The sequence below is a fragment of the Triturus cristatus genome, chromosome 4_1 (genome assembly GCF_964204655.1).
Source record: "Triturus cristatus chromosome 4_1, aTriCri1.1, whole genome shotgun sequence".
Taxonomy (NCBI): domain Eukaryota; kingdom Metazoa; phylum Chordata; class Amphibia; order Caudata; family Salamandridae; genus Triturus; species Triturus cristatus.
In genome coordinates, this window is record NC_140585.1 from 1,147,279,557 (window position 1) to 1,147,303,635 (window position 24,079).

Here is a 24,079-nt window from a genome sequence, read left to right on the forward strand (position 1 = left end):
CAAATTTGTGGCATGGTGCACAGCAAAGGCTGTGGATCCCCTTTCCGCCCCTCTTTCTGAGGTTCACCTCTTCCTTCTTTCCATGGCCCAGCGGGGCTCTGCTCTGGGCAATCTTAAAGGTTATCTTTCTGCTATCTCTGCTTTCCTACGGCTCCCTGATCAGCCTTCTCTTTTCAAATCCCCTGTAGTTTCTCGCTCTTTAAGGGCATTACTCACATGTTTCCTCCTGTCCCTTTCGTAATGCCTCAGTGGGATTTGAATCTTGTCTTGACATATCGATGTACGCTCCCTTTGAGCCACTTCATAATTGTCCCCTTCGTCTGTTAACACTTAAGACTGCTTTCCTGGTGGCCATCACTTCTGCTAGACGGGTGAGTGAGCTCCAGGCTCTCTCTTCTAAGCCTCCTTTCCTTTCTGTTCATCCAGACAAAGTTGTTCTCCGGACTCGTCCTTCCTTTCTTCCTAAGGTGGTGACTGCCTTTCACATCGGGCAGTCGGTTACCCTGCCCACCTTCTTTCCGCCTCCGCATCCCTCGAAAGAGGAAGAGAGGCTGCACCGTCTGGACCCAAAACGGGCGCTGTCCTTCTATTCGGATCGCACCAAGCAGTTCCGGGTGGATGTCCAACTCTTTGTCGGTTACGTGGGCGCTAAGAAGGGACGAGCGGTGCACAAACGAACCATCTCTCGGTGGGTCGTTTTGTTTATCAAGACCTGCTACTCCTTAGCTAAAAAGAAACCTCCTGTGGGGCTGAGGGCCCATTCTCTCGGGCCACAGCAGCGACCACTGCCCTGGGCCGGGTAGTCCCCTTGCAGGACATTTGTCAGGCAGCAACGTGGGCCTCGCTGCACACATTTGCCAAACATTATTGCCTGGACAGCAAAGTCTGGAGAGACGGCTTCTTTGGCCGTTCTGTTCTCCAGGACTTTCTGGTGTGATCTTGGTTCGCAGACCCACCACCGGGGTTGGTATTGCTGGGGTATCTATTCTAAGGTGAGGAATTTAACTAACGTGTTTCTTTCAGATAAACAAGTTACTTACCTTCGGTAACTATATATCTGTAAGAAACATTAGTTAGTTAGATTCCTCACCGACCCACCCATCCTCCCCGTTCTGCGAACCGATATCTAGGGTTGAGGTCATCCCTTTCAGGGCCCTAGACTTTTTTGGCACCAGTGTCGGTCTCTTGCATGGCTCTGTGTTCCTGGCGTGGAAAGCTATGTACAAGAACTGACGTCAGCGCGCGAGGGCGGCGTCTAAGTACTCCGACGTCATCCCGGCGCACAACGCCGATGACGGGCGCGGAGCCGCAGACGACGCCTAGCGACACGCAATGGTATTGCTGACGAAAACTCTTTCCGGATCCAGCCTGACGCCTGGGGATATTCTAAGGTGAGGAATCTAACTAACTAATGTTTCTTACAGATATATCGCTACCGAAGGTAAGTAACTTGTTCATTTGGCAGGAATGACTAAAGGTTATAAAAGCTCTTGCTTCTATTCCTGCGGTCTTGCCTCGCCTCGAGAAGAAATACAAGGCACCATACAATTCGCCAGCATGTCTGATAGGTCAGCCAAAGGCAGATTCCGTTATCGCCCAAGCAGCTCAACGATGAGCGCGGAATCCCTCCTCTCCGCTGTCAGCTCCTCCTGATCGGGATGGGAGAGGTCTGGACACTATTGGGAAGAAAGTTTCGACCATGGCAGCAATGACCGTCCATGCAGCTAATTCACTGGCTATCTTAGGTCGATATGATAGACGGATGTGGTCGGACATTTCTCCCTACATCGACATGTTGCCTGAGCCCTCTAAGTCTGAGGCGCTCAAAATTCTTCAGGAGGGGGAACGAATCTCGGCTGAGATTATTGATTGGGCTGTGGATGTTGCGTCTACGGGTTTTCGACAACTGGCAGGTGCCGCAGTCCTGCGGCGACAGAGCTGGCTAAAAGCTACATCATTTCGCCAGGAGGTTCAGGCTAAAATAATTGATATGCCTTTTGACAGCGAGTCTCTTTTTGGTCAGCATGTTGACGAAGCCCTTCAGGCCAGTAAAAAGGATACCGAGACAGCAAGATCTCTCGGTACTCTTCAATTTGGGAAACCGCCTTTTCGTGGCGCTAGAGGCCGTGGATCCTTCTCTGGTCGAGGAGGCTATAATCAGCAAAGACAATACAAGTCCTATCAGAGTAACCAACGTTTCTCTTCTCAGCGTCAACAATCTTTCAGGCAACAACCAACTACCTCTTATTCACAAAACAGAAGAAAGTCTTCCTACCGCGGACGTGATACGTCTAAGAAGCTGTGACAACTGCCATCTGCTCTACCGCTTACACCTTTAAAAGTTGGAGGAAGAATCTCCCGTTTTTACTCAAACTGGTCAGCTATAACAACAGACAAATGGGTCTTGGACATTGTGGCCAGAGGCCATGTTCTAGAATTTGTAAAACTTCCTCCAAAATGTCCTCCCAAAGGACCACCTCCAGCTCACCTCACAGAGCTTTTTTCCCAAGTAAATGTGATGTTACGAAAAGGAGCGATCGAAGTAGTTCCTCAGTTCCAAAGAGGAACCGGTTTCTATTCCAGATTTTTTCTAATAAAAAAGAAATCGGTAGAATGGCGCCCCATTTTAGATCTTCGCTCCCTCAACAAATATCTAAAAAAGTTATCCTTCCGGATGCTTACTCTTCAAGAAATTCTTCAACTCCTCACTGCGAGGGATTACATGACCACCCTCGACCTCCAAGACGCTTATTTTCATGTACCAATTCTCCCCAGACACAGAAAGTTCTGGAGGTTCAGAGTGGCTGTCAGGGACTTCCAGTTCAAAGTCCTTCCTTTCGGAGTACGTTCCGTGTCCTTACCAAGGTCTTAGCACCGGTGGCAGCACATCTTCGACTGGAGGAAATTCAAATCTTTCCTTGTTCAGACGATTGCCTTATCAATGCGAATTCTTTCACAATCGCAAACGCCCATACTCATAGATGTCTGTCTCTTTTCCAATCTCTGGGCCTCTCTGTCAATTTGACAAGTCTCACCTCGGCCCATCACAAAGGAGAACATGCTTGGGGGCCACCATAAACACTCTGCTGACACAAGCCTTTGTCTCAAATGAAAGGTAACTGAAACTTTGCAAACTTGCCCAACTGTTGCGATCAAGAAGATGCGTTTCAGTCCGGCAGTTCAAGTAACTTCTGGGGATGCTTTTATCCTGCATTCCCCTGGTCCCCAACTGCCGTCTCAAGATGAGACCTCTGCAAGATGAGCTCAACAAACAGTGGTTACAGGTTTCGGGATCCTTCGACGATCACATCCACATCAATTCTCTTGCAAAAAGAACGTGACAGCAGGCTGCTCATTCCTAGTGGAAACTCCAAGTTTCTTCATCACCACGGATGCCTCCCTCGAAGAATGTGGAGCGCCCCTGCAAGGACTCACCGTCAGCGGCATATGGGATGCTCAACAACCAACTTGGCATATCAGCCTCTTAGAGTTGCTAGCTATCTTCCTGGCCCTTAAGTCTTTTCGCACCATCATTCTTGGAGCATCGGTGTTGATAAGAACGGACAACACGACAAGTATGCACTACTTGAACAAACAAGGAGGGACAAGATCCGTTTTACTGTCTCAGCAAGCCCAGCAAATTTGGGATTGGGCGATTGGATAAGTCTGACAGCAATCCATGTACCGGGAGTTTCCAACGTCCTCGCAGATTCCCTCAGAAGGTCGACAGTTACCAATAACGAGTGGGAGCTCCATCAACCAACTTTGGATCGTATTTTTCAGAGGTGGGGTCGACCCGATCTGGACTTATTCGCGACCAGTCAGAACAAATGCCCATTCTTCGCAAGCTGGCTTCCCCACAAAGGATCGTGCGGGAATGCGTTTTTGATGAACTGGTCGCGGGTTTATGCATATGCTTTTCCACCGATACCGTTGGTTCCCAGGGTTCTCCGGAAAATGAAGGAGCCTTGTCGCCTAATACTCATAGCTCCCGGGCTGCCTCGCCAGTTCTGGTTCACCGAACTTCTCCTTCTCTGAGGAGAACATTCTGGAGGGTGCTGTCGCCCGATTGGCTGTAGTTTGGACTATATATAATGACTTGGACGAGTCATGAAAGTGGAAGATTTTTTCCTTTTGATTTCTGGCTACTTTTACTTCCTGGTTCTAGGTTACCTATGATATGGTTTCTATAGGCATGTATATTGCTATTTTTATGTACCGTGGAACTCCCACTCAGACGACGGGGAATGGTTCAGGCATGTGAATCTATGAAACATACCAATACTGGAGAACCAAGGATTAAAGGTAAGTAATGTTTGTTCTTCTTTCTCTGGGGATTGCCATTGATAATCATAAACACTGAATATTCCCGCGCATGTGCGGGGATCCCGGAGCACCTCTTTACAATACATCTTAAGTGTAGATGTTCTCCTTTCTTCAGTAAGGCCTGGATAAGCACTTAACTAATTACTTATTTTGCTACCTATAAAGAGGGCTGTATTGGCCAACTTTTTTAATTTGCTTTTAAGAAAGGGTTGCTATATAATTTTAAAAAGCCATCAAAAGTAATAATGGCATAAGAGGACAATGTGGCCTTATAAGATGCAACAGTGCAGATTCGAAAAGGGAGGCTGTGCCTTTAAGGGCTCACAGCCCACCAGTATCCCATCATGCCCAGTAGGTGCCAGTTACCTCAGTTCTGTTTTTTCAGCTCCTTGTGACAGTATCTTGGAGCACTGAGCTAGGCCTTTTTTGGCTTTTTTCTTCAAAGATTTCTCCCAGAAAGTTTTGGCAACACCTTTTCAGACAGATTTCAATATTTCTTGTGTTTTTCTGACAGTAAAAATATTTTTCTAGTTAAATAAAATGCTATCTTTATTTGACAAATGCCCTGCCTATGGCAGAAAGAAGGCCACATCAGATCTTCATGATGTATTTATCATCTGCCTCCCTGACAGCCACATCCCTGACAGATGTCAACACTGCAGGATGTTTTCCAGGCGTACCCTGAGGAACAGGGAGAAGATTTGCTTTCATGGAATAGAACAGCGACGCAGACAGCAGGATGTGCAGTCTGAAGATGGGATGTCGCATGAGTGAGGAGAGGATCTTCCACCTTCCTCTGTGGATTCATGGAGAGGGACATCCAAAATGAGTGATCTTCAAAAACAACATTGTTCCAGGTTGGCGTTGAACATATCACCATCGAGAGCTTGGTCAACGTCGAGATGGGCACGACATTCGACGTTGAGACATAGGTTGGTCGACATTGAAGGATGCCACAACATCGGAACACAGGAGACGTTCAAAGTCGAAAAGTCTGTTGACGATGGAACATAGAGGAAAATCAAAGTCTGTCAATGTAAACGCATTCCAGGCCTGTGGAAAGAGAAAGTCAAGACCAAGATTACCATCAAATCTATGACTCAGAATATTCCAGGGCATACTTGCCATTGTTGCTCAGCATTCATCCGGACTCTCGTCCACCTCCGCCAGCTTCTGCTGATTCTATTCCATGTATTTTGTTTCTTCCTCTCCCTTAGAGAGGCCTTCTGGCGAGGCCTTATCCTTCCCTTCGGAGATCAAGTTCTCCTCAGTCAATATCTCGACATAGAGTGAGAGTACAAACACCTTTGAGATATCATCATCGGCACTTCTCATCAAGACCCTCCTAATTGACACACTCATTATTATCATCCTAGGCCCAGATCCAGATCTAGGTCACGATCAAGATGCAGATCATTTTATTCCACATCTTCCTCTAGTAGTGGAAGATGTCCATCATCACTGACAGATTCTCCCCAGCCAAGGTTGTGTGTAGTTGATGACATGAACACCTTTCAAGAGGCACTTGTGTGAGAGGCTACAAAACTGAACGTTCCATTACCTGCCCCATCAACTACAACATTGGTGATTTTTTTAAATTCCTCACCAACGTGCGGTCACAAGACCACTCCTACCCCTAGTTTATTTTAACCAGCACTGGCACTGGTTCTTACTCCAGCTGCAGCCAAACCAGCACCGTCTAGGCTTCAGAAAAAATATAAGCCTCCGGCGCAGGACTCTGTATTCCTGTGATCAGATCCACCTTCTGATTCTGTTTTTATTTTGGCAGCAAAGAAAGTACATTCTACTACTCCTTCATCTACAGTTCCTCCAGACAAGGGGACTAAGAAACTGGATTCAGTGGAACGCACAGCATAGCTGCCACAACTATGAATGTGGCAAGGGCATCTAGCCTGCTAGGCAGGTCTGAAAGAGCCTTATGGGACACCTTGCAGAAGTTTGTTGAAGACCTCCGAAGAGACCGCAGAGAGAACTTCCTTGAAGTTGTGAATGAGGGCATGATGGTCAAACCAGGTGATTAGCGCTACTGCGATTCATCTCTATTAGCAGCCCACAGCTACTGTCACGGTTTTTGTCCTTTGCGTTCTTGGCTATTTCTTACAGCTCGCGAACAAGAATCTTGCCAGAGGTTACTTAATCTTCTTTTCTCAAACAAAACTTTGTTTGAGAGTCATATGGATGACAAAATGGCTTGAATGAAGACTGAGATGGAGACCTTGAAGGCGGTTGGTCTAGAGAATTGCAAGGAACAACTAAAACACCCTTACAAACCTTATGAAAGGCGTTTCTATCCACAGAGGGTTCAAACGCCTTAGTGGTTGCAAGGATACCACCAATAGCAACAGCTAAGGCCTTTACAGCAGCCCCGAAGGTGTCAACGTAAGAGAAGAGCTGACCACCAACCTGCCCGAGCAGGAAAGCCTCCTACAGTCTCCAAGCAATGAGTCTCAGTTTCCCCTTCTTCCATTACCCACTCCAGTAGGAGAAAGTATTTCATGATATCTAACAGAGTGGAAATCTTTCACAAAGATGCCTGGGTTCTGAATATAGTAAAGAATGGTTATTGTCTCAGATTCACCAGCCCTCCACCAAATAGTCAACCAAAGTCATCCAATCAGCATCTGCAAATGCTGAGATCAGAAGTAAACCTCTTTCTGCAGAAACATGTGATGGAGCTCATTCGTTTTTGGTGAAAAAGGAATGTCCCAAAAACGAATTCAGACCCATACTTAATCTGAAAGCTGCAAATAAATGGATATCGATAGAAACATTTAGAATGCGAACATTGCATCAAATGTATCCTCAAATTCATCACAGAGACTGGCTTTGTTCCATACATCTTCAGGATGTGTACCTTCACGTTCCAATAACCAAAAGACATCACAAATTTCTGAGATTTGTAGTCATGATCACTATCAGTACAAAGTTCTTGCTTTTGGCTTCAAACTAGCCACCAGAACTAGTACATGGCAGTGGTGCCCACACATCTTGGTAAACTTCATATTTAGAAGACTTGCTTATCAAGGTGTCAACGCAACAACAAGAACAGCTTTGTTATCGAATAACTGCCTCTACTCTCAACTGATAAGGTCTTCATGTCAATCAGCAGAAATCGACTTCCTCACCAATCCAGTATTTACATTATCTAAGAGCAATTATCGACACCTTAAAAGCAAAGGTGTATCCTTCGGAGGAGAGACTAATATCCATACATCTGAAATGTCAGTCTTTTTTTTCCCCAGAATTTTATATAGCACGAACTTGACCCAGCGGTATGAGAGTGCTTTACATGAGCACCAGTTACGTTACAGACAGACACATTCATTTTGTTAGGCACGGGGAGATTACATGATTTACCCAGACTCACAGGAAATTGAGCATCCCTGCCGAGACTCAAACCCGGTTCACCAGCTTCAAGGTCGACCGCTGTAGCCGTAAGGCCACATCCTCTCATGAAAGCCCCTCATCCAACAGTGAGAGAAGTGTCATCTCTCCTAGGCTCAATGGCATCTTGCATATTTCTGACGCCAAATGCCTGTCTCCACATGAGACCACTACTGATATGTCTGGAGGACCAGTGGAGTCAATACTAAGGCAACTGGGAATACAAGATGAGACTTTCCCTCAAATGGAGGCAATCCCTCAAATGGCAGTGCAAGTCGAAAAATTGCCTTCAAGGGATGCCTTTTCATCAGGATATTCCCTGTCAGACAATAATGACCGATGCCTCTCTATTGAGTTGGGGAGTGCCATGGATTACCTACAAATTCAGGGCACATAGTCCACAAAGGAAGTTACTTATTATATCAACCTCATGGAACTACGAGCTGTTTATTTTGCATTGAAGTCTTTTCTAGCATCCTTCAAGACGTAACTTCCTCTTTTTCAGACAAACAGCATGGCAGCAATGTACTATCTGAACAAGCAGGAGAGGACAAGGTCCCGAGCCTTGTCACCGGAAACCCAAACAATATGGAATTGGCTGCTAGGCAGAGACCTGAGAATCACTGCAACGCATCTTCCGGGGGTGCAGAATCTTCAAGCGGATTCCCTAAGCAGGATTCTTCAAGAAAATCAAAAGTGGACTCTAAACAACAACATTGTTCAAAACATCTTCTGCATGTGCAGTTTTTCTCACATAGATTTATTTGCCACCACACAAAACAAAAAATGCCTAAACTTCGCCTCGAGATATTACCCACCAGGAACATTGGGGAATGCCCTGTGATTTGACTGGCCCAGCAACATTTTCTACTCTTTCTCTCTAATTCCATCAGTTAACATCAAGCTGTCTCACTTGAAGGTCAAAATGATTTTGATAGCTCCGTAGTGGCCCCGTCAGTGATGGTACACAGACCTTTTACACATCATGAAGCTACCATACACTGGACCTTATCATGAAGTTCGGAGGTCAGATGGTTCATCCCAATCTCTCCTCTTTGAGTGTGGCAGCATGGATCCTGAGCTCGTACAATATGGACATTTAAATCTACCACAAGAATGCATGATTATTCTCAAGGCGAGATAAACGCCCAGCAATGCGTTCAGCTTATTCTTTTAAATGGAAGAGATTCTGTATCTGGTGTTCTGACAAGAACTTTGATTCAACTATGTGCCAAGAAGAAGCTATACTTCCATACTTGATTTCTATGGCCAAATCCAGAATACAATTCTCTTCTATTGAAATCAATTTGCCGGTGATTACTGCCTATAGAAAATGTCCTTCACAAACCTCTGTTTTTCAAAGTCCCAGCTGTTAAAGACCTCTCTTAAAGAAAGTTTTCCCTACAATACGCCTTCCCTCCCCTCCTTGGGAATTGAACATAGTACTCTAACATCTCATACAATCGCCTTTTGAGCCTATCCATAAACCCTCATTACAACACCTTTCTTGGAAGGCTGCTTTCTTAGGGGCTGTCACTTCAGCACGTAGGGTTAGTGAGATTCAAGCTTTATGCTGTCATGAACCATATACAGTGTTTCATAACAGTAAGGTGCTTATTAAAACTCATCTGAAATTCTTACCCAAAGTTGTTTTGAATTTTCACATTAATAAGTCAATTTCTTTGCCTACTTTCTTTCAGCACCCTGAAACTCCAGCAGAAAGAACTCTTCACACTTTAGATGTAGGCGAGTCTTAAAATTTGATGTAGACAAAAGAAAAGACATATGCAAGTCTGATCAATTATTTGTAAACTGTGTCCATGTTTGCACACGTCTAGCACGTCTAAACAATCTACATCCAGGTGGATAGTGTACTGCATCTTGTTCTTCTACCAGAAAGCAAATTTCTTACTTGTAATCCTATTTCCTAGTTCCCTCTCAGGGAAATATCCATTTAAATCATAAGCAACTCGCCCTCCTCCACTGTGGAAGAAACAGAGACGATTAATAGACCATCAGTTTCCCTAACTAATAATACCGTTGGCTTTGTAAAAAAAGAACTTGGGTAACTGCCAGCTACTGGGTATGATAGGATACTGGTGGGCTGTGAGCCCTTAAAGGCACAGACTCTCTTTTCATATTGCAGTCTATAGGTCTACGTTGTCCTGTTCCTTCTTCATCATTTTCCTTTAAAAAGATTTGTGAATGTGATTTGTAAGGACAAATAACGCAATTCCAGCAATTGTCCAATATAGCCTCATTTAATAGGTTAAGTGCTTATCCAGGCTTTACTGAAGAAAGACGAACATCGACACTAATGAATTTTCACATTAATAAGTCAATTTCTTTGCCTACTTTCTTTCAGCACCCTGAAACTCCAGCAGAAAGAACTCTTCACACTTTAGATGTAGGCAAGTCTTAAAATTTGATGTAGACAAAAGAAAAGACATATGCAAGTCTGATCAATTATTTGTAAACTGTGGCCTTGTTTGTACACGTCTAGCACGTCTAAACAATCTACATCCAGGTGGATAGTGTATTGCATCTTGTTCTTCTACAAGAAAGCAAATTTCTTACTTGTAATCCTATTTCCTAGTTCCCTCTCAGGAAAATATCCATTTAAATCCTAAGCAACCCGCTCTCCTCCACTGTGGAAGAGACGATTAATAGACAATCAGTTTCCCTAACTAATCATACCGTTGGCTTTTTAAAAAAAGAACTTGGGTAACTGCCAGCTACTGGGCATGATAGGATACTGGTAGGCTGTGAGCCCTTAAAGGCACAGACTCTCTTTTCATATTGCAGTCTATAGGTCTACGTTGTCCTGTTCCTTCTTCATCATTTTCCTTTAAAAAGATTTGTGAATGTGATTTGTAAGGACAAATAATGCAATTCCAGCAAATTTTTCTTGTTTTTTCAAATTATAAATTAACCCCTTTTTAAAAGCAAATTAAAGCAAATGTCCAATATAGCCTCATTTGTAGGCGGCAAAACATTTAATAGGTTAAGTGCTTATCCAGGCTTTACTGAAGAAAGACGAACATCTACACTTATGCAGATATATTGTAAAAATGGGCTCCGGGAGCCCTGCACATGGGCGGGACTATTCAGTGCTTATGATTTCAATGGAGATTCCCCTCACAGAGAAGTAGGATATCTGATAGAGACATCTAGCCACAGATTCCTAACTGTAGAATCCTCCCCCAGACTCGAGATTGGATCTTGAAATTTTTCCCCACAGCAAGTCCGCTCGCTGGCAGAGGGCGTCCAGCGACTCCTTATCGACGTCTTTTACCGGATGTGACATCGACTAAGTCCATATAACTCCTTCGCCGACACACTGACATCAGTTCCTACTTTTCTGCTCTTGCAACGTGGATCCAGAGTGGTTAAGGGCCTCATTTTCAGGCCTATCTCGACATCTTGTCAAGAGATCAATGTGCTATGTTCAGATGAGGTCATCTGGGTTTAAACCCTGCGGAACTTGTGACAGACAGATGTCGATCAGGGATCCGCATAACGTATGTTTATGGTGCCTTGGACAACACCACGACTCCAAGGCGTTCGGTTCCTGCCAGCATCTTTATCCGAAGGCATTAAAAGAGCGCCGTATGACACTCCTGGCAGTGCGCTTTTCAGAGAAACCACATCGTCGTCACTCCTCACCAAAGTCCAGAGACCGGTCCAGGAGCCGTTCGGGTCAGGAGTTTCCTCCGTCGACGTCAGGGAAGGCTCCGAGAACCTAATGTAAAAAATGTAAGTTTGACGCCAACCCCCAACCATCGGTTGAGGAGCACTTGCAAGAGTCTTCCCCGCGTCTCCCTAAGTATCCTGGAGCCGGGGTGACTCTTTTTTCACATGCATGGATAATGATGGTGACGATGGGAGTACTCTCCTTTTCTGATATATAACCAATCTTTACTGTAAGACGTTTTGATTGGAGCAATAGTTCATTTGAGATACTTGCACACACACGATTGATAGTGTATGGGACCACACTCAGGTTTTACTTGAGGTGTGGTGGGATATTGTCCAATAATTGTTTCTTTGCCCTGAGGAAGTCGTTGGGCCACTCACCCTAGACGAAACACGTGTTGGCTACTGATTACATTTTGGCTATGATATCTATGCCAATGTATTACTGCGAGCTTATGCTAAATGATCACGTGGAGAAGATTTGAGAGACAAAGTGAAAAAGAAAATAAAGAAGAACATCGTTTGATTATTTACTGGACTGAAACTTTATTGGATTGGTTCTAATGACTGATGCTTGAACGCTTATTTGCCTTTTGCTCGGCAACATCCTTTTGTTTTGTGACTCTAGCCCAAATGTGGGAATATTATTTTCCCTGCAAAAGGTTTTTGGGCTTCAGTCTCCTTCTGTTGCGCACTCGGGCCCCAAGGAGGCAGGAGATACCCTGACTAGGTCTTGACAGGCAGTTTCGCCTTTGATGATAGTTGGGGTCTCTGAATCTGTTGTCGGAACCGAACCGATGCCGATGCACAAGCCTTTGGGCTTCACACCTTCGGCGTCCATTCAGCCGCTGAAGTTTGCGACGTCGGTCAACGTCGACCCGGGCACTTCGATGCCCTGTCGGCCTCGATTTCAGCGGTAGACATCGATCCTATTCCTATTTCTGACTTCGACACGGCGAGGCATCAGTGTCGGACACGGTGCTGACAGTGCCGGCTTCTTTTGCTTCTTTTGATTGTTGAGGGTGAAAACCCTTTGCATAATGTTGTCCAGCCTCACATGGTTGGGATTTGGCTGACTGAACTGTGAGAGGTTAGTGCATTAGAAGCTTCCCTGGTTTCAGATTTACTTTCCCCACCTGGTATGGCAACAGCGGAAAGTGCCTCGTTGGTTGAATTGTCAATTTCCCTTAATGGAGTTATCCACGGATCCCTTGGTGAAAATTCTTCATCTAGGCGAGATGGGATGGAATCTGTACTCCCTTTTGAGGAGTCTCTGTTTGATCTTCTTTTGGGAGCTTGGGCAAATCTCGTGTTAGGAGCTCCAGTTGATCGAGCTGTGGGCCATAGGCATCGTCCTGCCCAGGAGATCTTCATTGTCTCCTGCATCATCCTACTACAAAATAATTGGTGGTTCAAGCTGCTAGCTTCTTCGGACCCTAATGCCCTTCTTTTAGTTCCATCAGGCAAGGAATCCAGATGGTTAGAGAGTTGTGGGAGGAATATATTTTCTTCTGTAAGTTCGGGTTTGAGATCTCTAAACACTACTTGTGTTACAGGTAGGTTTTTGCATGCCTAATGGGATTCTGTGGTGCAGAGGTTGCCTTCTCTATCAGAGGAAGCAGGCATGAGTTATTGCAGGTGGTGCAAGATGGCCGGGAGGCATCAAGATTCACTATCAAATGTAGTTTGGACACCATAGATTCTGTGGGTGGAACCATTGCTCAGTCGGTTGCACTGCGCAGAAATGTGTGACTGCGTCAGTCTGGATTTTCAGAGTCTGTGCAGGAGAGCCTTAAAGATATGCCATTTCATGGTGTCAATTTATTTGGTGAACATTCTGATTCGGCATTAAGGCGATTCAGAGCTGGCCGATCTGACAAATCCACTTGAGTTTAATGTTGATCTTATGTAGATAGGTATCTAAACGACTGAGTTATGTTGTATTTCAACTGTTACATCCAGGGTAGTGTTTTGCAAAGGTAATTGATACCTAATGTTTTTTAACACTGGGTTGTTGTGATTACAGAAGTTATATTCCACGATAAGTGGTTTTCTAGGTTATTCTTCTAGCTGCAGAGGTGTTGGACTCTGTTGTTGACAGTTTTTCAGCATTTGATTTATGCGAGTAGTTTAGGCACCTGAGTGATACCCTTATGGTATTCTATACCCTATGTGAGGTATTGTTTGTATGCAGTTGTGAGCATTTTCAAGTGAGCATTTATTTATTTATCAATAACTTTTCTTCATGGTTTGAAGTGTTTGCAGTAGCTAGCCTTTTGATTTCACAGTGTGAGGTTGTGCTTATTTCTCCCTGTGAAAGCTACATTTGTTGGTAAGTATAGGTATTTAGTTTTGTCAAATATTACTAATTTGTGTTTAGAAATAGTCTTTGTGGTTTATTACTGAAATGTCCCATAATGAGTGAAAGAAAGTTCTGCAGAAATTGCTGGGTGATTTTCCGCTCTATTTTGACCTTTTATATTTTTCTTTACCTCCTTGCAGAAGAACAGCTCTCTTCCAGATGAAAACAACCTGGCACGGCTACAGGAGGAGCTTAAAGCCCTGAAGATGAGAGAATCAGCTGCTGTGACCTCCATGAAGGAGCAACAGCAGCAGGTGAAGGAGCTGAATGACAGCTGGCAGGTGAGCAACCGCCTCCCACGTTCTGGCAGCCCTGACTCACATACATGTACTCAGCCTTGTTTTTCTCTGAGGCATGAGTGTGTCTACAGTGGTCTAAGAGATTTAACAATGGACATTCTCCATCTAACTCCGTGCACCAGCAGCTGCCCTTTTGCAAATATCTGCCAAGAATGGACTCCTTCACCCAATTCCCGTTCATTTGTTTTTCGGTATCACTCACCACACAGCTTTTAAAATTGTATTGCCCCTATGAAAAACTTACAATGGGCTTAGAGCGCACCCATTGCTTATCAGTAGTTTGCTTTATTGTCACTTTAGTTTGTTTGCATCTTATTCGATGGCTTGACTTTCTCTTCTTGTGTTTGTCCCTCCCCTGACGCATAGTCTTTTTACAATCCTTTTGATTGGCTGATATATATCCTTGTATTGCTTACATTTAGGGAACTCTTTTTTTTCTTTTTTGTTAAGCACTCCATGAGAGTGCATGTGCTTTTTTTCCTTTCTCACGTTGGTTGCCCCAGATCATGTACCCTCCTTTTGCTTCCACTTAAACTGCCCCTCATACACTCCTGCGTTTCTCCCGCAACCCTCCAGATCCTTCACATACAATATAATATAATTTTTTTTCCTACAGCCTGACATTTGCCATTTGCTGTCAGGCACAGTTTGACGCTTTTGCGTGTCTCTCTTGCTCCCCCACCCTCTTTTTTGTCCACCTTCTTAGATTTGTAAATTTACAAAAAGAAAGTGGCTTCAGCCTTATTCTATAGCCACATGCATGCGTGGCAATCCATGCATTCGTATATGTCATAACACAAGCTGGGCTTATCAGCAGAATGAAGCATCTGGCAACAGCAGCCGAGCCATTGTGTCGTTTTTAGGTTGAGCATGCGGTGCTCTAGGAAAACGACCTCTTGCAATCAATCTGTACTTTTCACACGCTCGTGCGTGTGCTTTGTTTTTCGTTTGTTTTCTTTCTATAGGTCTTTGCATGCGAAGGCAGCAAGCAATTGGGCAAAGGTGGGTCCATGTCCCACCTTTGCCAGGAATTGTAGCCGCCCACGGCCTAAGGCTTGCGGTTACTCGCAGCGGCGCGCAGTGTGCCATCTGTTTTTCACGTTCATCGGGCACATACGCGCACGCACCACTCCCGGGCTTGTTCTATATAAGACACGTAGGGAGCAGGTAGCTGTCTGCAGAGACCTGGAGTAAGGAGTTGCTGATAGCGCTGTAGTTATCCTTCACTCTCTCGCTCTCTTATGTCCACCTGCCGTACCATCGGACTCCGCTCCCCGCATTGACGGACTGCTCTGGAGCTTACACTGTGCTGAATTGCTGCCAATTTCCAGCTCCCCCAACGATCCGGTTATCAAGCTTCCCCCCGCGGCAATTGCCATTCTTCCGGACCTTGTACCCCGCACTGTCGGATTACTCTGGATTTTATACTGTGCTGAATCTCCAGCCCTCCTGACGATCCGGCAATCAGGCTTCCCCTCGCGGCTTTTGCCGCTCTTCCGGATCTCGTACCCCGCACTGTCGGACCTCCACCATACTCGCTAACCTTGCGCACTCCTAGTCCTCCTGACATAATTGCGTCCTAATACCGTTACGTAATCATCTAACCCTCTGTAACGGCTATTCAGGTCTAATTGTACAGGCATAATCAATGTTGTCCTGATGATGATCCTAATATTCCCTTTATAGGATCGAAACGCCGTCGACACTTGTACACACCCTATATGTCCTTAGCAATATTAAGTTTGATACATAAGGGTGTCCCATGCAATGTTTGTTGGTTCATTTTTTCTATTCCTGCCAATTGTAACAAACGTTTTTTGCCTGAACCTTTGCTTTCTTTGTACTTTTTCTTGTTAGTTGTACGGGACACAGGCTTGTGTCCCACTTTGTGAATTTTTTGCTATTTTTTTGCTTCATTACTATATCAGTAAAATCCATGACCACTGTCCGGCTGGACAAGTCTTTACAAATAAGCACTGATTGGGTCCTTATTCATTGTTCTCTTCATTTATTCCTGTCTAGGGACTTCTGTTGTTTATAATTACATTATTCCCATGGTCCCTGGCCGACCTTATATGGGTACTCTTGTTGTTATTTAAATATACACCTGCTAGCTAAGGCGTACCCGTTTTTACATACGTCCGGCCAAGTCCAGCGCCAAGACGCCCTCGGGCATTCGTTGCACTATATAAATTAAAAAATCAAATCAATCTTCAGCTCCTACTTTTCCCTTCTTCCCAATTTTGTACCGAAACGTCGCAATGTAGCTTATCAGGATACTTTAATCATTTACCAATGTATTTGAAGTAAACAGTCGTTGCATTTTAAGCAGTAGAACACAAAAACGTCATTCACAACCAAAATAATAGTATAATAAAAAAAGATAAACAACTAAGCCGCCTTGAAACAAACGTGTGAAGCTAAGTGCTTCATTCATTGACTCATTCCACACCTTTTTGTAGCGCCTACCGAGTTGGTGTCGTTCGGGGGCTCCAGGGAGAGCAGAAAAAGACCATAGAGCAGGGTTACTCATAGTACGGCCCGCGGCCCGGCAAGGCTTCCTTGCGGCCCGCGGACCTTGCAGACATCCTACCTGTGTTTAAAAAAAAAAAAAAAAATAGCAAACACTGCCGGGTGCAGAAGCCCAAACTCTGCTCTGTGGGGGGCGGGGATTCCAGTGATTGTCAAAGTGGAGATGCAGGGGCCTAAGAGGTGAAATACAACAAAGCTTTATTAAGATGTAAATGGTCTTTTAAAGATCTGTGAAGTACTCGGGCGCGGCTGTGTGTGCGCGCTGGGAAGCTGTCTCAGTGCAGCTGTGTGTGCGCGCTGGGAAGCTGTCTGAGCCCGGCCTGAGGACTGACACACAGAGGGGGTGAGATGACAGAGGGTGATGGAGGGAGGGAGAGTGAGGCAGAGGGAGGGAGACAGAGGGTGACAGAGAGAAGGAGACAGAGACGTGCAGTCTGGGGGAGACGGAGGGAGGGAGAGGAAGGGAGACAGAGAGAGACAGAGAGGGAGGCAAGAGGGAGGCAGAGAGGGAGACAGAGGGCGGGAGAGGGAGGGAGACAGAGGGAGGGAGGGAGAGAGACAGGGAGAGATAGAGGGAGGGAGACGGAGGGAGGGAGACAGAGGGCAGGAGGGAGGGAGAGAGACGGAGGGAGACAGAGACAGGGAGGGAGACGGAGACAGGGAGGGAGACGAGACAGGGAGGGAGACGGAGGGAGATAGAGGGAGTGAGGGAGATAGAGGGAGTGAGGGAGATGGAGGACGGGAGACGGAGGGAGAGGGAGACGGAGGACGGGAGACGGAGGGAGAGGGAGACAGAGGGAGAGAGACGGAGGGAGAGGGAGAGGCAGGGAGACAGAGGGAGACAGAGGGAGAGGGAGGGAGACAGGGAGGGAGGGAGACAGGGAGGGAGGGAGACGGAGACAGGGAGGGAGACGGAGACAGGGAGGGAGACGGAGACAGGGAGGGAGACGGAGACAGGGAGGGAGACGGAGACAGGGAGGGAGACGGAGACAGGGAGGGAGACGGAGACAGGGAGGGAGACGGAGACAGGGAGGGAGACGGAGACAGGGAGGGAGACAGAGACAGGGAGGGAGACAGAGACAGGGAGGGAGACAGAGACAGGGAGGGAGACAGAGACAGGGAGGGAGACAGAGACAGGGAGGGAGACAGAGACAAGGAGGGAGACAGAGACAAGGAGGGAGACAGAGACAGGGAGGGAGACAGAGACAGGGAGGGAGACAGAGACAGGGAGGGAGACAGAGACAGGGAGGGAGACAGAGACAGGGAGGGAGAGGGAGGGAGACAGGAGGGAGACAGGGAGGGAGAGGGAGGGAGACAGGGAGGGAGACGGAGACAGGGAGGGAGACGGAGACAGGGAGGGAGAGGGAGGGAGACAGGAGGGAGACAGGGAGGGAGAGGGAGGGAGACAGGGAGGGAGAGGGAGGGAGACAGGGAGGGAGACGGAGACAGGTGGAGGGAGACGGAGACAGGTGGAGGGAGACAGGGAGGGAGACGGAGACAGGTGGAGGGAGACAGGGAGGGAGACGGAGACAGGTGGAGCGAGACAGAGGGAGAGGGAGGGAGAGAGACATGGAGGGAGAAAGAGGGAGGAGGCAACAGAGGGAGGGCGACAGAGGGGGACAGAGAGGGAGGAGGGAGACAGAGATGGAGGAGGGAGACAGAGGGAAGAGGGCGATGGAGGGAGGGCGAGGGAGGGAGACAGGGAGAGAGACAGGAGGAGAGAGACAGGGGGAGAGAGAGAGAGAGAGAGAGAGAGGGAGGGGGAGGGAGGGAGGGAAGGAGAGGGAGGTGGAGAGGGGGAGAGAGAGAGATGTGTGTATGCCGGGTCTGGTGGCTCAGTGGACGAAGGCGTCTGCTGCAGGGACCTGTGTTCAACCTCATGGTCACAATTGTTTTTTGCTTTAGCCCCTCTCCTACCCCTCTGACCCCGCCCCCACCGGTGCGGCCCTCAGCCACAAACCACACTGTAAATTTGGCCCCGAGAGAAAGTTTGTGAGTACCCATGCCATAGAGTGTACCCAGTCTCAGCTTTTACCCAACCATGACGGGCCTTTCTGTGGCAAAGCTGGTGGCACTTTTGCCCACATTTACAAACGCAGGAGAACTTCTTCCTGGTGATGCCCCCTGCGGGGCCCGTATGTACCCCAGCCTGGCTGGCACCCAGCACCCACCAAGGTGGAGCTAGAGATTGTTGTAGGCCCAGGGCCCTCTCTTAAAGACCGAGTAAACTCCGAGATGTTATCAGTATGGAGCGAAGCCTCTTGCATGGCCATATAACTACATGCTACACAAGCGCGTGCGTGTTATGACAGTACTGTGTTTGCATAGGCCTTGCGATTGGACAGACCTGGTCGTGTGCACGTGCGCCAGTGTTTAAGCAAAGAGTTAAAACCATTGCATGCAAAACACCTCCACCCTCGTGCAGGGAAATCGGTCATTGTTCCGGCGATGAAAACACAATGTTGGAGAGCCAGGCTCACAATTGTTTTGTTTCTCTAATCTTTCAGAGCCAGAGGCTTGAACATTTGTGCCTCGTAATTTCGTAATAACACTTAGTCATACACACACACAACGAGGTATGAGGCAGTTCTGTCTCCACTTATTATATTATAAATTCAAACAACATTGATCCATTCAGCAGGTCTTATTTCGAAATTCTTTATTCAATTTCTTCTTATAAATCTGCGTAGCCAACGCGTTTCGTCCTTACGGACTTCTTCAGAGCGAAAAAATATTTTATAGAATTCTTCTTTATATGTTCCCTCAAGACTGAAGTCAATACTTGTTTGCTCCTTTATAGACCAAATTTGTTTACGATCGTATTAAATTTCCTTGTGTAGTATTCTCAATGTAAATTATCCTGTGTAGGGGCTAAACTCAGTATTTGAGAGTTCAAGATTTCAGGAGCAGTCCTTCCAGCGCATGGTCCATATGGTCACGTACGCCAGCAATGCGGGCCCCTGAGCTGCAGATCTTTACTGGGGTAATGTATTAGGGGGCTGGATTGTCCAGTCATTTGTACCTGCCGTGGGGCAGGCAATGTATGATCCCCGAGGAATGCCGTGAGACTGGAGTGGCCAGGCAGAAGTGGTGAATACCCACAATTTTGCAGCTATGTGAACATTCACAAACACATGCAATGATTTCTTCACCTTAACTGCACCTGGAAAAGGTAGAATTGGGCATAGGGGCACAGAGAAAGGTTCTGTTCATGGGAACATGATTTCCATATGTTGTAGAGTTTCTTTTTTGTTTGTTTTATTTTTTTGAATTTTTAAACAGCGCGTACTAAACTGAAAGTATTGGAGCGCCTTTCATGAGCACCCGTTTTATTACACAAGACACATTCTTTTTTTGTAGACATGGGGGCGCAGAATCACAGGATCTTGGGCCCCAGTCGGCAGCTCTTGACGTTACGCCGCATCCTCTCTCTATAGCTATTGCTAGTATGGGTACACAGGACATTTTGCAAAAGGCGTACGAGTATGAGCGGTGGGACTGTGAGCTGGAAACAATCCAGAAGTGGTTGCCGACGTTTCTGCCCGCCAAGAGGTCTTCTTACTCGCGGGCCCCCAAATCCCAAAAATCTTTGGAAATCTGCACCTACCATTTACCTCCCTCGGATGGGTGCCATTTTAGGAATTAACAAATATTTCCGAGAATATTTCTGGTAAATCCTTTACGAATTCCGACTTCTAAATAAGGAAAAGACTTTTTGCAGGAACAAGTGTATATTGAGTAAAACTTTGCATACAAAAATACCTTCACATTAGCGCAGTGGTAGTATATTTCTCCTCTAAACCCGTTTTCTTGCAAGTGTCAATCATTTTTAAACTGTTCCATGCTCATTCCTACACTGGAAATTAAAAAGACTGATTCCTGCTTTAAACAGAAGTTCGTTTCCAAACGTTTCCAGGGCGGGAATAGGTCGTTGAGAAGTTTATGAATACCCACAAGTACCGCGTGTGTTTCCAAACCTTTCAGGACCTGCCCCATGCAGTGCCCGCTTGCACAAACCCCACAAGGACATTTACCGCATTCACAGCATAACACCTATAGCTGGGTAATTACACGCATAGGTAAACGGGTGCCTGTGTTACTGCAAATCCAACGTTGTTTAATACCTTGAACTCAAACCACCTACGCCTTTAGATTACAATTACATATGACACTGGCTTCGTGCGATTCGAGGTCTGGATATCACAGATGTCACGACAAAAGAGAATGTGCCCTATTAGCTGGAGCAGTCGACCTGGAAACTGGGGAAGCGGGTTTGAGCCACTGCAGAACGTTCAACATCTTGTGATTCTGGGCAAATCACTTAATCTCCCCGTGCCTAACAAAATGAATATGTCCATCTATAATACAACTAGTGCTCATATAAAGCACTGTGATACCTTCGGTCGTGTTCATGCTCTACTAAACTTCAAAAATATATTTAAAACAAGCATTGGCATAGCCAATAGGTCTCGCTTTTGGGACCTTATAAGTATTTAGTTATGCAGCACAATATCCTTGGTGCAACAATATCAACCGTTGCATGGCTAAACACTTATAAGGTCCCAAAGACGCGACCTATTGGCTATGCCAATGCTTGTTTCTTTTAATTAGAGTTGATATCGAAGTTGACAGAAATAACAGTTTATTAAGATTTTCAGATGAAATAGGCGCCTCTGACTGGAAGTAAGTGAAGTCAACGCCCCTCTGAAATTAAAGGGGCCCGAGCAGACGAATGAAATAAGCAACACCTCGGGAGGAGAAAGGACGGGGGGCAACAAGCAATGGGGCGGTGGGATGGAGAAAAAAAAAGTACCTCAAACCAATTGCGACCAGCAGAAGGACACATAAATAAATGTATCAATTCAGTACTTGGTCTAGGTTCTGTATCAAAGGGACAACACAAAGAAGAAAGGACCTTTTTAAAAGTTTTTTTAAGACACAACAGATCACCGGGAAGCAACTGTGCAGGCTCGATCTAAAAACGAGCAATGGGGGAAGGGAGTGCAAGCAGTAAGGCACACAAGGGAAAGCAATGATTAGAAGGGACTGACAAGGAGAGAAACAATAAAAAACAAGACTCCTCCCACGCCCCACAGAGCGAGAACTGCACGTTTTGCTTCAGCACCGCTCGAAAGAGGGTGATGCGTCGTCTGTGACATAACCCACTAAATACTTGAACCCGTCGGGAAAGCCATAATCTGAGCGATTCCAGATCTTGTGCACAAGCACATTAATTGTGGTGCTTAGGATACTTGAAAGCAGATCAAAAGCAGTAAATGACATGTAATTGTCAACATCCCATAAAGCACCAACAGGAAAGCGTAAACAACCACACAAAAAAACAGCTGTTGCCACATGGGCACATTGAGATTCTACCAACACACAACTAAAATAAAGGTTGATCCAAGAAACAAAAATGTACACTCAGTCCTCAACCTCAGTGATACATAGCTGGAGCACCTGTTGTACCAAGTGCCCATAACTGTGCTTATTTAGAGTTCTAGAAGTAGCAGAAATGTGTTGTATTTCTACAGGTGGACAGTGGGATGTAACCACTTCAATACAGTGGCTGTACAAGGGGATAGTCACTCCAAAGAAAGCTTACCTCCAAGTAAAGTTTATAATGTACCAAACTATCTTCATAGAGTCCATGGCAGTACTGAATATTAAACTGCACATCAACAATAATAGCCACATATGGATGAATGACAAAAGTAGAGTGCAGCTATGACCACAAACGTACAAGTGCTCTGCTTACTAATGTGCATACTTGCAATTTATTGGAGGCAACACTGCTCATTATACAATACCTTCATCTCACAGCCTCCAATGCCCATCTGTTAGTAAAAAATCCAATGGCAATTATATGGTTATGCAAGCTAATGACCTACTGGTTAAAACATACTTCCAACAAAGGTGGCTGTATCAGTCACAATCAAACTATGAATCCACACAAGAATTTATTTTTTGGGGAAGTTTTATATAGCGAGAACTTGACCCGAAAGTATCAGAGCACTTTACATGAGGATACATTCATTTTTGTTCGGCACGGAGAGATTAAGTAATTTGCCCAGAATCACAGGATGTTCAGGGTCGTTGCCGAGACTCGAACCCAGTTTTCAAGATTCGAGGTCGACCGCACTAGCAGTTAGGCCAACTCCTCTCACAAGATCACACTGCATATGAAAAATGGAAAGAAAATAGCTTGTCAGCGAAAGTGCATCTAGCTACAGAATGGCATGTTTAGTTGAAGTCTACAAGCATGCATCCAATAAGATGGATATACACGTCGTTTTTATTCACCTGCTGTTAACTGAAAGTATACACATCGATTAAAAGTCACAGAAAGGGGATCACTCCTCAGTGCTCGTGCGTATGGAGGCAGGCGGGGGACGGCAGCCGTTTCGCTGGCGCCTGGCAGTGTGGAATCTTCTGAAAGTGGAATACGCAGCGCACATGGGAGAGGCCATTGCACAGTATTTGCAAGCAAATGGGGGATCTGTGTCGAGTGCGGCCTCTCTGTGGGAGGCGCTGAAGCCTACGCTGAGAGGGGTGGATATTTCGTGGTGTGCAGCGGCTCGCAGGCAATATAGGGAGAAGTTGATCCGTGCTGAGGCGACCATAGAAATTCTAGAGCGACAAAGTCGAGAAGCAGGGGTCGCCCTGGCAGTGCGCCGGCTATTATGGGCGCAACAGGAGTGTGCAGCCTTGCAGATGGATGAGGTGCGGCAGGTATGGCTGGCGACGCGCAGCAGAGTGCATCAATGGGGGGATAAATCCAGTAGGATGTTGCATCGCTTGTGTCAGGGCACTTTTCATGCGCAACCATTACCGGGCGTACTGGATGCAGAGGGTAGCCCGGTTACGGATCTGGCTTTAATTGCCGAGAGCTTTGCCACGTACTTTGCGGACCTTTATGCCCCCAGGGAATGTCTGTCGGCAGCCACGGTGGAGAAATGTATTGCCGATCTGCCCCCTAGGGCGCTATCGGATGAGCAACGGGATGGGTTGGAGGCCCCTTTGACGGATGAGGAATTGGGGACGGCCCTGGGGGAGCTTAACCCTGGGAAGGCGCCCGGCCCTAACGGGTTCCCGAGCGAATTTTTCCGTCGATACCAGGTGCAGTTGGCCCAACATTACCAGGCGGTGGTGGAGGAGGCTCGGGACAGTGGCAGTCTCCCACCGGATTGGAGACATGCAGAGGTGGTGGTATTTCACAAGCCTGGCCGTCCCCCGGAGCATCACGCCTCCTACCGTCCCATATCTCTCTTAAATGTGGAAGCTAAGGTTCTGGCGAAGGCCTTGGCCAATCGATTACTGCCTCATATCACAGCACTAGTGCATCCAGATCAGGCGGGGTTCATGCCTCAGCGGGCCACCCGGCATAATATTGGAAGGGCGCAGGTGGCGATTGCGGCGATCCAGAAGTTGGGGGAACCGGCGGCGATACTATTGGCCG

The 24,079-nt window shown here is 46.4% G+C and overlaps 1 protein-coding gene across 2 annotated transcripts in view; it reads left to right on the plus strand.

Annotated features, from left to right (window-relative positions):
• Positions 1 to 24,079, plus strand: part of EVI5L (ecotropic viral integration site 5 like) — a 1,383,225-nt gene that overhangs the window by 1,194,466 nt on the left and 164,680 nt on the right. For both annotated transcript variants that reach the window (XM_085654281.1, XM_085654282.1), the window contains one exon: positions 13,930 to 14,070. In XM_085654281.1, coding sequence (XP_085510407.1) covers positions 13,930 to 14,070 — 141 coding nt within the window. The remainder of the gene's footprint in view (positions 1 to 13,929; positions 14,071 to 24,079) is intronic.